At 49.3% G+C, this 11,997-nt stretch overlaps 1 protein-coding gene across 2 annotated transcripts in view; it reads right to left on the bottom strand.

Moving 5' to 3' along the window:
• The window catches only part of LOC118378708 (USP6 N-terminal-like protein), an 82,677-nt gene that overhangs the window by 54,740 nt on the left and 15,940 nt on the right, over positions 1–11,997 (bottom strand). Inside the window, exon 3 of one of the 2 annotated variants that reach the window (XM_052460292.1) lies at positions 1–1,607. This exon is cut by the window's left edge and continues 28 nt beyond it. The exons of the other annotated variant lie outside the window; for it this stretch is intronic. Coding sequence (XP_052316252.1) covers positions 1–48 — 48 coding nt within the window. The 5' untranslated portion in view covers positions 49–1,607. The remainder of the gene's footprint in view (positions 1,608–11,997) is intronic. 2 annotated transcript variants of the gene reach the window in all.

Raw genomic sequence — 11,997 nt, 5'->3', positions numbered from 1 at the left:
GGAGGGAGACACCAGCTCCCTGACCATATGAAGCACCTGCATGCTCATAGTGGGGAGGGGCCAACCATGTACACCGGGCGTGGGGAGCCCACTCTCGCACCCCCGACAACCTCATCCCTCACAGGGTCCTCTGAAATCATCCCAATGTCTTAAAAAGTTCAGATCTCAAATCTTGGATCCCATCTTATCCCTAGGCACCAGGTTTAGGGTCCACAGAGCCCGGATCTTTCACCAGTCCTTGTTCCTCTTTTTGGGGTGGAGTAGTGGCGGAAGCCCCTCAAGCTTCCAAGGATGATTCCAAGGTTAGCTTTAGCCTCCAGTTCCACCCAGTCATCCCTAAGCCTTTTCCTCTCTGCTCCGATCCAACCTCCCTCTCTCCTCAGTCGCTCTCAGCACCAGCAGCAAGCCCTCAACACTCCCTTACGCGATCACACATACACGTCCCTAGCACTCACACACACTTTCTCTCCTACCCTGCTACATGTGAATATCTAAGGCAGTCACATTTAGGTCGACCTAGAGAGGCAGTCTGTTCTAAGACACTGAAGGCAGTCTGCATCACTGCTCTTCCTCTCCTCTCTCTCCAGGGGTCAGCAGTTGTTCTGTCCAAGGTAGCTGATTTCCTCCCATCCTCCTACGGCTCTCACAGGTCCAGGAATACCAGACCACTGCTCTCACAGGTCCAGAAATACCCAGACCACCGCTCTCACAGGTCCAGAAATACCAGACCACCGCTCTCACATGTCCATTAATACCAGACCACCGCTCTCACATGTCCAGTAATACCAGACCACCGCTCTCACATGTCCATTAATACCCAGACCACCGCTCTCACATGTCCATTAATACCAGACCACCGCTCTCACATGTCCATTAATACCCAGACCACCGCTCTCACATGTCCAGATATACCAGACCACCGCTCTCACATGTCCATTAATACCCAGACCACCGCTCTCACATGTCCATTAATACCAGACCACCGCTCTCACATGTCCAGATATACCAGACCACCGCTCTCACAAGTCCATTAATACCCAGACCACCGCTCTCACATGTCCATTAATACCCAGACCACCGCTCTCACATGTCCATTAATACCCAGACCACCGCTCTCACATGTCCATTAATACCAGACCACCGCTCTCACATGTCCATTAATACCCAGACCACCGCTCTCACAAGTCCATTAATACCAGACCACCGCTCTCACATGTCCATTAATACCAGACCACCGCTCTCACATGTCCAGAAATACCAGACCACCGCTCTCACATGTCCAGAAATACCAGACCACCGCTCTCACAAGTCCAGGTAAAGCAGATCACGCTCAAGTGAAGCTCAAATCACACACAATGTCATCTCAACCCGACGGCTGGGAGCTGGAGGTCGTTGGTTTGTTAGCTGCTCTTCTGAGACTCTCAGGCTCAGCGGAGAGAGTGTGTGGTTGTTTTCCGTCGGTGCTCCCACACACACACACACACTTATCTTGTTCGGCAGAGGCAGTAGAGGTGAACACACGCACCCAGGAACACAGGGAGGAGACTGGTAGATCTCTCTCTGTTGCTCTCCCTCTCTGTTCAGAGAGCTGTGCTGTAGCAGTACACCTGGCAGGCAGAACAGATGAAGGTGGTTTGGATCAATAGCAGCAGTATCCCTGCTCCAAAGACACGCCACTCTGCTCACATCCACAGCTAGCTAGCTCACTGGGGTACGGCAGTCGGTCCACCCAACTCATTGGTCTCTCGCCCCGTTGAATCCTCTCACTTCTCCCTCTCTCCCTGTGCTCTGCTCTTCTCTCGTTCCCCCCTTCCTAATTCACATCCCTCCCGCTATTTCAGTTTCTCTCTCCCCCTCTCTTTGTCACCCCCGCTTAGTGACGACCCCCTGCTCCACCATCACTCTGAAGCCTGGTACATGTACATCAAATATAGGGGGAGTAAAAAAAACAGCTGTGTGTGATAATCAGTATTTGTCTGTGTGTGTGTGTGTGTGTGTGTGTGTGTGTGTGTGTGTGTGTGTGTGTGTGTGTGTGTGTGTGTGTGTGTGTGTGTGTGTGTGTGTGTGTGTGTGTGTGTGTGTGTGTGTGTGTGTGTATATACAGTTGAAGTTGGAAGTTTACATACACTTTAGCAAAATACATTTAAACTCAGTTTTTCACAATTCCTGACATTTAATCCTAGTGAAAATGCCATGTCTTAGGTCAGTTAGGATCACCACTTTATTTTAAGAATGTCAAATGTCAGAATAATAGTAGAGAATGATTTATTTCAGCTTTTATTTCTTTCATCACATTCCCAGTGGATCAGAAGTTTACATACAATCAATTAGTATTTAGTAGCATTGCCTTTAAATTGTTTAACTTGGGTCAAACGTTTCTGGTAGTCTTCCACAAGCTTCCCACAATAATTTGGGATGAATTTTGGCCCATTCCTCCTGACAGAGCTGGTGTAACTGAGTCAGGTTTGTAGGCCTCCTTGCTCAGACACACATTTTCAGTTCTGCCCACAAATTGTCTATGGGATTGAGGTCAGGGCTTTGTGACGGCCACTCCAATACCTTGACTTTGTAGTCCTTAAGCCTTTTTACCACAACTTTGGAGGTATGCTTGGGGTCATTGTCCATTTGGAAGACCCATTTGCGAGCAAGCTTTAACTTTCTGCCTGATGTCTTGAGATGTTGCTTCAATATATCCACAACCTTTTCCTCCCTCGTGATGCCATCTATTTTGTGAAGAGCACCAGTCCCTCCTGCAGCAAAGCACCCCCACAACATGATGCTGCCACCCTCGTGCTTCACGGTTGGGATGGTCTCCTTTGGCTTGCAAGCCTCCCCCTTTTTCCTCCAAACATAACGATGGTCATTATGGCCAAACAGTTCTATTTTTGTTTAATCAGACCAGAAGACATTTCTCCAAAAAAGTACAATTTTTGTCATCATGTAGAGTTGCAAACCGTAGTCTGGCTTTTTTATGGCAGTTTTGGAGCAGTGGCTTCTTCCTTGCTGAGTGGCCTTTCAGGTTATGTCGATATAGGACTCGTTTTACTGTGGATAAGGATACTTTTGTACCTGTTTCCTCCAGCATCTTCACAAGGTCCTTTGCTGTTCTGGGATTGATTTGCACTTTTCGTACCAAAGTATGTTCATCTCTAGGAGACAGAATGCGTCTCCTTCCTGAGTGGTATGACGGCTGTGTGGTCCCATGGTGTTTATACTTGCGTACTATTCTTTGTACAGATGAACGTGGTACCTTCAGGCATTTGGAAATTGCTCACAATGATGAAGCAGACTTGCGAAGGTCTCCAATTTTTCCCGAGGTCTTGGCTGATTTCTTTAGATTTTCCCATGATGTCAAGCAAAGAAGCACTGAGTTTGAAGATAGGCCTTGAAATACATCCACAGGTATACCTCCAATTGACTCGAATTATGTCAATTAGCCTAACAGAAGCTTCTAAAACTTTGACATTTTCTGGAATTTTCCAATCTGTTTAAAGGCACAGTCAACTTAGTGTATGTAAACTTCTGACCCACTGGAATTGTGATTCAGTGAATTATAAGTGAAATAATCTGTCTGTGAACAAATGTTGTAAAAATTACTTGTGTCATGCACAAAGTAGATGTCCTAACCGACTTGCCAAAACTATAGTTTGTTATCAAGACATTTGTGGAGTGGTTGAAAAACGAGTTTTAATGACTCTGACTTCAACTGTATGTTCGTGTCGTAGACAGTGATAATTTGTGCCCACTAGCATCTTATGCCCATTTACATGTTCAATCAGTCTCCCTCTCTCCCTCTGCCTTTCCTTTGGCTCCCTCTCTCCCTCTGCCTTTCCTTTGGCTCCCTCTCTCCCTCTGCCTTTCCTTTGGCTCCCTCTCTCCCTCTGCCTTTCCTTTGGCTCCCTCTCTCCCTCTGCCTTTCCTTTGGCTCCCTCTCTCCCTCTGCCTTTCCTTTGGCTCCCTCTCTCCCTCTGCCTTTCCTTTGGCTCCCTCTCTCCCTCTGCCTTTCCTTTGGCTCCCTCTCTCCCTCTGCCTTTCCTTTGGCTCCCTCTCTCCCCCTGCCTTTCCTTTGGCTCCCTCTCTCCCCTGCCTTTCCTTTGGCTCCTTTCTCTCCCTCTGCCTTTCCTTTGGCTCCCTCTCTCCCTCTGCCTTTCCTTTGGCTCCCTCTCTCCCTCTGCCTTTCCTTTGGCTCCCTCTCTCCCTCTGCCTTTCCTTTGGCTCCTCTCTCCCTCTGCCTTTCCTTTGGCTCCCTCTCTCCCTCTGCCTTTCCTTTGGCTCCCTCTCTCCCTCTGCCTTTCCTTTGGCTCCCTCTCTCCCTCTGCCTTTCCTTTGGCTCCCTCTCTCCCTCTGCCTTTCCTTTGGCTCCCTCTCTCCCTCTGCCTTTCCTTTGGCTCCCTCTCTCCCTCTGCCTTTCCTTTGGCGCTCTCTCTCCCTCTGCCTTTCCTTTGGCTCCCTCTCTCCCTCTGCCTTTCCTTTGGCTCCCTCTCTCCCTCTGCCTTTCCTTTGGCTCCCTCTCTCCCTCTGCCTTTCCTTTGGCTCCCTCTCTCCCTCTGCCTTTCCTTTGTCTCCCTCTCTCCCTCTGCCTTTCCTTTGTCTCCCTCTCTCCCTCTGCCTTTCCTTTGTCTCCCTCTCTCCCTCTGCCTTTCCTTTGTCTCCCTCTCTCCCTCTGCCTTTCCTTTGGCTCCCTCTCTCCCTCTGCCTTTCCTTTGGCTCCCTCTCTCCCTCTGCCTTTCCTTTGGCTCCCTCTCTCCCTCTGCCTTTCTCTCCCTCTGCCTTTCCTTTGGCTCCCTCTCTCCCTCTGCCTTTCCTTTGGCTCCCTCTCTCCCTCTGCCTTTCCTTTGGCTCCCCTCTCTCCCTCTGCCTTTCTCCCTCTCTCCCTCTGCCTTTCCTTTGGCTCCCTCTCTCCCTCTGCCTTTCCTTTGGCGCTCTCTCTCCCTCTGCCTTTCCTTTGGCTCCCTCTCTCCCTCTGCCTTTCCTTTGGCTCCCTCTCTCCCTCTGCCTTTCCTTTGGCTCCCTCTCTCCCTCTGTCTTTCCTTTGGCTCCCTCTCTCCCTCTGCCTTTCCTTTGGCTCCCTCTCTCCCTCTGCCTTTCCTTTGGCTCCCTCTCTCCCTCTGCCTTTCCTTTGGCTCCCTCTCTCCTCTGCCTTTCCTTTGGCTCCCTCTCTCCCTCTGCCTTTCCTTTGGCTCCCTCTCTCCCTCTGCCTTTCCTTTGGCTCCCTCTCTCCCCCTGCCTTTCCTTTGGCTCCCTCTCTCCCTCTGCCTTTCCTTTGGCTCCCTCTCTCCCTCTGCCTTTCCTTTGGCTCCCTCTCTCCCTCTGCCTTTCCTTTGTCTCCCTCTCTCTCTGCCTTTCCTTTGGCTCCCTCCCTCTGCCTTTCCTTTGGCTCCTCTCTCCCTCTGCCTTTCCTTTGGCTCCCTCTGCCTTTCCTTTGGCTCCCTCTCTCCCTCTGCCTTTCCTTTGGCTCCCTCTCTCCCTCTGCCTTTCCTTTGGCTCCTCTCTCCCTCTGCCTTTCCTTTGGCTCCCTCTCTCCCTCTGCCTTTCCTTTGGCTCCCTCTCTCCCTCTGCCTTTCCTTTGCGCCTCTCTCCCTCTGCCTTTCCTTTGGCTCCTCTCTCTCCCTCTGCCTTTCCTTTGGCTCCCTCTCTCCCTCTGCCTTTCCTTTGGCTCCCTCTCTCCCTCTGCCTTTCCTTTGGCTCCCTCTCTCCCTCTGCCTTTCCTTTGGCTCCCTCTCTCCCTCTGCCTTTCCTTTGTCTCCCTCTCTCCCTCTGCCTTTCCTTTGGCTCCCTCTCTCCCTCTGCCTTTCCTTTGGCTCCCTCTCTCCCTCTGCCTTTCCTTTGGCTCCCTCTCTCCCTCTGCCTTTCCTTTGGCTCCCTCTCTCCCTCTGCCTTTCCTTTGTCTCCCTCTCTCCCTCTGCCTTTCCTTTGTCTCCCTCTCTCCCTCTGCCTTTCCTTTGTCTCCCTCTCTCCCTCTGCCTTTCCTTTGTCTCCCTCTCTCCCTCTGCCTTTCCTTTGTCTCCCTCTCTCCCTCTGCCTTTCCTTTGGCTCCCTCTCTCCCTCTGCCTTTCCTTTGGCTCCCTCTCTCCCTCTGCCTTTCCTTTGGCTCCCTCTCTCCCTCTGCCTTTCTCTCCCTCTGCCTTTCCTTTGGCTCCCTCTCTCCCTCTGCCTTTCCTTTGGCTCCCTCTCTCCCTCTGCCTTTCCTTTGGCTCCCTCTCTCCCTCTGCCTTTCTCCCTCTCTCCCTCTGCCTTTCCTTTGGCTCCCTCTCTCCCTCTGCCTTTCCTTTGGCGCTCTCTCTCCCTCTGCCTTTCCTTTGGCTCCCTCTCTCCCTCTGCCTTTCCTTTGGCTCCCTCTCTCCCTCTGCCTTTCCTTTGGCTCCCTCTCTCCCTCTGCCTTTCCTTTGGCTCCCTCTCTCCCTCTGCCTTTCCTTTGGCTCCCTCTCTCCCTCTGCCTTTCCTTTGGCTCCCTCTCTCCATATCTTCTCATCCTTCTACCTCCACTAAATTGTTCATCAAAACAGAACCATGGTGCTCTCCCAGAAGCTTGGCTGGTGTGTAAAACCTGCCAATTCAGACAAACAAACATATAATGATGTCGCATAAGGCTTACTTCATTAATCAATGTTGTTCAATGAATCTTTCCTCCCTCTTTTACTTCCTGTTATGTATTGTCCATATGGTATTGTCGGAAGTATGAATGCTTTTCACCCGCTGCATGAGAAAACCATGGCAATATAACGTGATGCCATTCATTTACAGAAGATCATACACTTTTTCATTTCATTGACCTTGCGAAGAGATGACTCATACACGCACAAAGGTGGGAACCTGCACGCAAACACGCATGTACACAGACATACAGGGTGGGAGGCACGCAGGCACACACACCCTGCAGTCCCCCCCTGTGTTTCAACCCAAGGACAGGGTGCAGTCTGCATTGCAAGCTGTAATGGGGCAGCCACAGTTTCATTCTTTATCCTAATGACATTTCCCCAGAGAGGAAAAGACACACTCTGCACCTGCTCTGCGCACACACACACACACACACACACACACACACACACACACACACACACACACACACACACAGTGTGTGTCTGCACCGCTTGAGACAATGAAAGTGTGTGCAGCCCTCCTAAGGCATTGAGTTATTGGGCCCAATTACAGAATGCCATGATACACTGGCTACACTGTTGCTACGCCCCAACACAATGCTGCCCTGTTGCTACGCCCCAACACAATGCTGCCCTGTTGCTACGCCCCAACACTATGCTGCCCTGTTGCTACGCCCCAACACTATGCTGCCCTGTTGCTACGCCCCAACACTATGCTGCCCTGATGCTACGCCCCAACACAATGCTGCCCTGTTGCTACGCCCCAACACTATGCTGCCCTGTTGCTACGCCCCAACACTATGCTGCCCTGATGCTACGCCCCAACACAATGCTGCCCTGTTGCTACGCCCCAACACTATGCTGCCCTGTTGCTACGCCCCAACACTATGCTGCCCTGATGCTACGCCCCAACACTATGCTGCCCTGTTGCTACGCCCCAACACTATGCTGCCCTGTTGCTACGCCCCAACACTATGCTGCCCTGATGCTACGCCCCAACACTATGCTGCCCTGTTGCTACGCCCCAACACTATGCTGCCCTGTTGCTACGCCCCAACACTATGCTGCCCTGTTGCTACGCCCCAACACTATGCTGCCATTGCTATCTGGCTATGACCCTGACATACTAGGAGTGTGGGGCCCATCATAGAGATAGAGCACCACCTCCAAGTCCCCTGGACAAATACACACACAGCACAGTGTAGTGGACTTCAGCGTTTATTAACTAGTCTTGCTGGTCCCCATCTTCTACAGTTCCTGTGCCATATTGCTGTCTTAATATGATCAACATGAACCTTTCTGACATGAAGAAAATAAGAAAATCAAGGGAGATAAAGTTGCGTGTGTGTGTGTGTGTGTGTACACATCTGTACTGACCAAAGGCGTGCAAAGCAAGAGAGGTGAAGAGAGGAAGACCCGGCGGAGTATGGATTGATCTCCTGTCGATGGAGGAGACATACAAAGGCGTATATCGACAGTCTCCCCTCTCTCCGACAGCCCCTCAACCCTGGTCATGAGAGGGCCAGTCATACACACATCAAATCAATGGCCCCTCCACGTTGCTCTATTAACGCCTGCCTGATTGGAAAATGACAGATAAGTCCTTCTTAGCTCAGGGAACATCACCTCTCCAATCTAAGCCTGTCAACAGTCTTCAATCTGTGAATCTGCAAAGGCTAGAAGGAACTGTCAATGTTGGGTATTAGATTGAGGACCCTCGAGATGGAACACACTCCAGAGGTCAAAATACCAGAAGGTGTCTCCAGAGACGAGGGAGGGATGAGAGGGAGAAAATTAAGGATGAGAAAATGGGGAGAAAGATAGGAGAAAATGGCAATAGACAGAGAGAGAGAGAGAAAAAGAGAGAGTCAAAGAGAGAGTAAAAGGTAGAGGTTTACACAGCCTCATTTCCACTCACTGAAGTCAGTCAAGAGCAGTCTAATTTGACATGAATAGAGCGCTTTGATTGCTGCCTATGCTGCTACAGCAGTAACTCCAATTTCCCCAAACACTCCCTCTCTGCTCCTCGCTCCCTACACGCATCTCTCTCTCCAGGTCAAGCTAGCTGACAAAGGGGCTAATGCACAAACACATCACTGAAAACACCCACTTGCTGTTAGCTTGGACTGGTAGGAACACACTGTAGAAGGCCAATAAGAAGTACAGGAATTTTACACTAACAGTTTGTTGTATTCTGATCTGAACCAACTTCCATTACTCTTCTCCTTTCTTCCACAAACACTGATCTGGCAGGGTATGACAGGTCAAAGCAACATGATAAATCATATCCACCCCATTCACATATCAGTGGCTCTGATGGAAAGGCCACAAGGAAAGGAACCAAAGTTAGAGTATAGAGACACAAACTATGGGTGTCAGCATGCAGCTGTTCCACTACTGTTTTCATGGATGTTTTGCAGGGAGTTGTTGAGTCAGCGTAAATCAGAGTTTAAATGTTTTTCAAAACAGTTGGACTTTTCTGACTCCTCTTGGGTCTGTCCCAGTCGTCTGTCCCTTTCCCATTCCTCCTCTCTCCCTTTCCTTCCTCTGTTCTGGCTCGGTGCCACAGGGAGCGAGGGAATGGAACACAGTGGGGGGACAGACTGGAAAAACATCACCGGGCTCCCTCACACTTCCTGTTTGCCCCGTGTCACTTCCTGCTCACTGGGTTTAACTTTCAAACCAATCAAAATACTGCCAGTACTGCACTGACTGTACTGTCCTTCTGCGTGCCCACTTCACGTTGAGTCTCCAAACTCTACAATGACATCTGACCCTTCCTTATCTATGAACTCGGTCCAACACTTTCAGTCTCAGTCTTCACCCAAACCAGTTCTGGACACTTTGAACGTCTCACACCTCACTTTTACACTCTCAAAGACCACTCCCACATCCAAGCCAGACCTCCCCTCACCCAAATCAGGCCTCTGCCTCACCAAAGTCTACTCATCATCCAAAACCTGGCCTCAAACCTCCTGCCTATATCTGTCCCTCCCCCCATCCTCATACTTTCCCTCCGGCCTCCTGCAAGCCCAGTCTGTCCTTCACCCTACCCACAGCATGCACAGAACTTCTGCTGTGGCCTTTTACAGGATGGTGAGATATTCAGAGAGCCATAAAGGCTCTCTATGGGGAGAGCTGAGCAAACAGATGTGTGTGTGTGTGTGTTAGGAGGAGGGGTGGAGTTGTTTACAAGCCAACAGTAAAATCAGCAGCTGCTAAAACAGTGGAGCACTCGAGGTGGAGGTGACAATGATGTGTAGTTGTGCTGTAGGGGCAAGAAGATGAATGACAACCCCCCCCCCCCCAAACTGCAGTACCACGAGCGTGGGAGTTTATAAACGATACCCAAGATACTCTGCTCAGGCACGCTCGCGGTCAGCCAGACGTTCATGCGTCTTCTGGTCGACAGGGTCTATCCCGTTTGACATTGGTCGATACGATGCGTGTCGTTCGTCATTGGTTTGACGGGTTGCGCGCCATTTCTCAGTTGCCAGAGGGTGTGTGCGGTTACTCAATGCTCAGTAGGGTGGGTGTGTTGTTTGTTATTGGTCATAGGGGTGAGATCAGGTTGCTATTAGTCAGTGGAGGTGGGGGCTGGTATTGCTCATAAGGTGTGAATGGTCTGGCCATTTGTCATAGAGTGTAGTAGAGTTTATGGTTTGTCATTGGTTAAGGTGTGTCGTGTCCTCGCCACTAGAAACGGGAACGATTGTCTCAGCACCAGCTATTTCTGAGCATGCCTGTGTATTCTGCAGTGTAGGCAATGTGGGTTTTACAGCTTGCCTGTCTCATTCATTCGCCTCATCACAATTACACAAATGTAGTTACGAGTCCTGTTCATAAACAGCGGGTATACAGAAGCGATTCAGTCAAGATACCACCACACCACTTTCAGTCGAACAGCCATGTTGTTTATACGAGGCTTTCACAGCGAAACATAAAGCAAACACGAGGCAAGTAAACCGTCAGTTTGAACTAGATATATTTGTAGTGGATTATATGGGGAATATGGTGCCTTTTGGGATGCGTCCTGAGAGAGTGGAGTAACGGAGTGAGTAAACATGATGTGAAATAAAGGCTCAGCCTGTCCCCAAAGACAAGCACAGCTCCTTAAATCCTTAATCAGGGTTCTATACATAGTGCATGACCCAATCCGTCTGAACTCAACGCCACACATTAAGTATTGATAGGTTCAACTTTGTGAGGAGCAGCGGGGTGCCAGGGTAGAGCTGGGAGTAGACATCACCATGGCAACATGCAGACTAGACAGCCCATGACAGGCCAACAACAAGCCTTATGGCAGTAGAAAAGTCACCACAATTACTGTATATATATATATATATTTATTTTTTGTGTGTGTCAGCAAGTGAATGAGTGTGTGTATGTGTGTGTGTGTGTAAACGTTTTACTATACTTGTGTGTACCAGAAGTTCTCACAAGAAACGTAAACCAACTAAAATTCAGAGAAGGACATTTTGCCGGTTCTCACTTGTAAAAAGGCTATTTTAGGCTTAGGGGTCAGGTTTAGGGAAAATAGGACTTTGAATGGGAATGAATTGTTGGTCCACAAAAAGTCCTCACACGTATAGCTGAGTGTCTGCACGGGCAAGTAGTTTAGCGTGAGAGATTGGGATTCCGTGTGTCAGTCAGTAACTGTGTACGACATGTATGTGTGTCGGTCAGTAAGTGTGTACTGTATGCATGTGAACGAGTGTGTGTGTGTGTGTGTGTGTGTGTGTGTGTGTGTGTGTGTGTGTGTGTGTGTGTGTGTGTGTGTGTGTCCCAGTATGTTTCCCCTGTCCCTCCTCCACTGGTGAGATGCCCTAAGGATAGCTCAGTGGATCCATTTCCTCCTCCTGCTGTGTTTACTGCTAGATGTAATCATATTCCTGTGAGGCTTCCTTCCTGTTCCCCCGAACTACACACATCCCGACTAGGGTTGCACATTTTGGGGAATAGTCAGAGGTGGAAACTTTCCGTGGGAATTAACGGGAATATATGGCAATTAACAGAAATATATGCAAATTAATATTAATACAATTTAAATATAGATGGTTTTTGCATTGGATATATTTGCCATATCATTTGGAGACAGAAACAAAAACATTTTACCTTATCATAAGTACACATAATTGCAAATGATTAAATCCTTCCAATAGAAACAAAAAAATATTTAGTTACGAATTGAACTTTTAATTAAATGAGTTGACTCTTCCTTTGGGATGATTTCACTGAACAACAAAATAAAAGGGGAAAATGTATGAACCCCAATGATCCATCGCATCTCCCAAAAACATTTTCTAAAACTTTGGTTGTCTTCCTCTCCGGCTTCCATGTCTTCTCCCTGGACCTCCTCAATGTTCACCTCTTGAACATCAGACTCTGAGGCCTCATC

The sequence above is a fragment of the Oncorhynchus keta genome, chromosome 13 (assembly GCF_023373465.1).
Source record: "Oncorhynchus keta strain PuntledgeMale-10-30-2019 chromosome 13, Oket_V2, whole genome shotgun sequence".
NCBI classification, from domain to species: Eukaryota; Metazoa; Chordata; class Actinopteri; order Salmoniformes; family Salmonidae; genus Oncorhynchus; species Oncorhynchus keta.
Note: the sequence above shows the minus strand (reverse complement) of the source record. Positions and strands in the feature narration are given on the sequence as shown.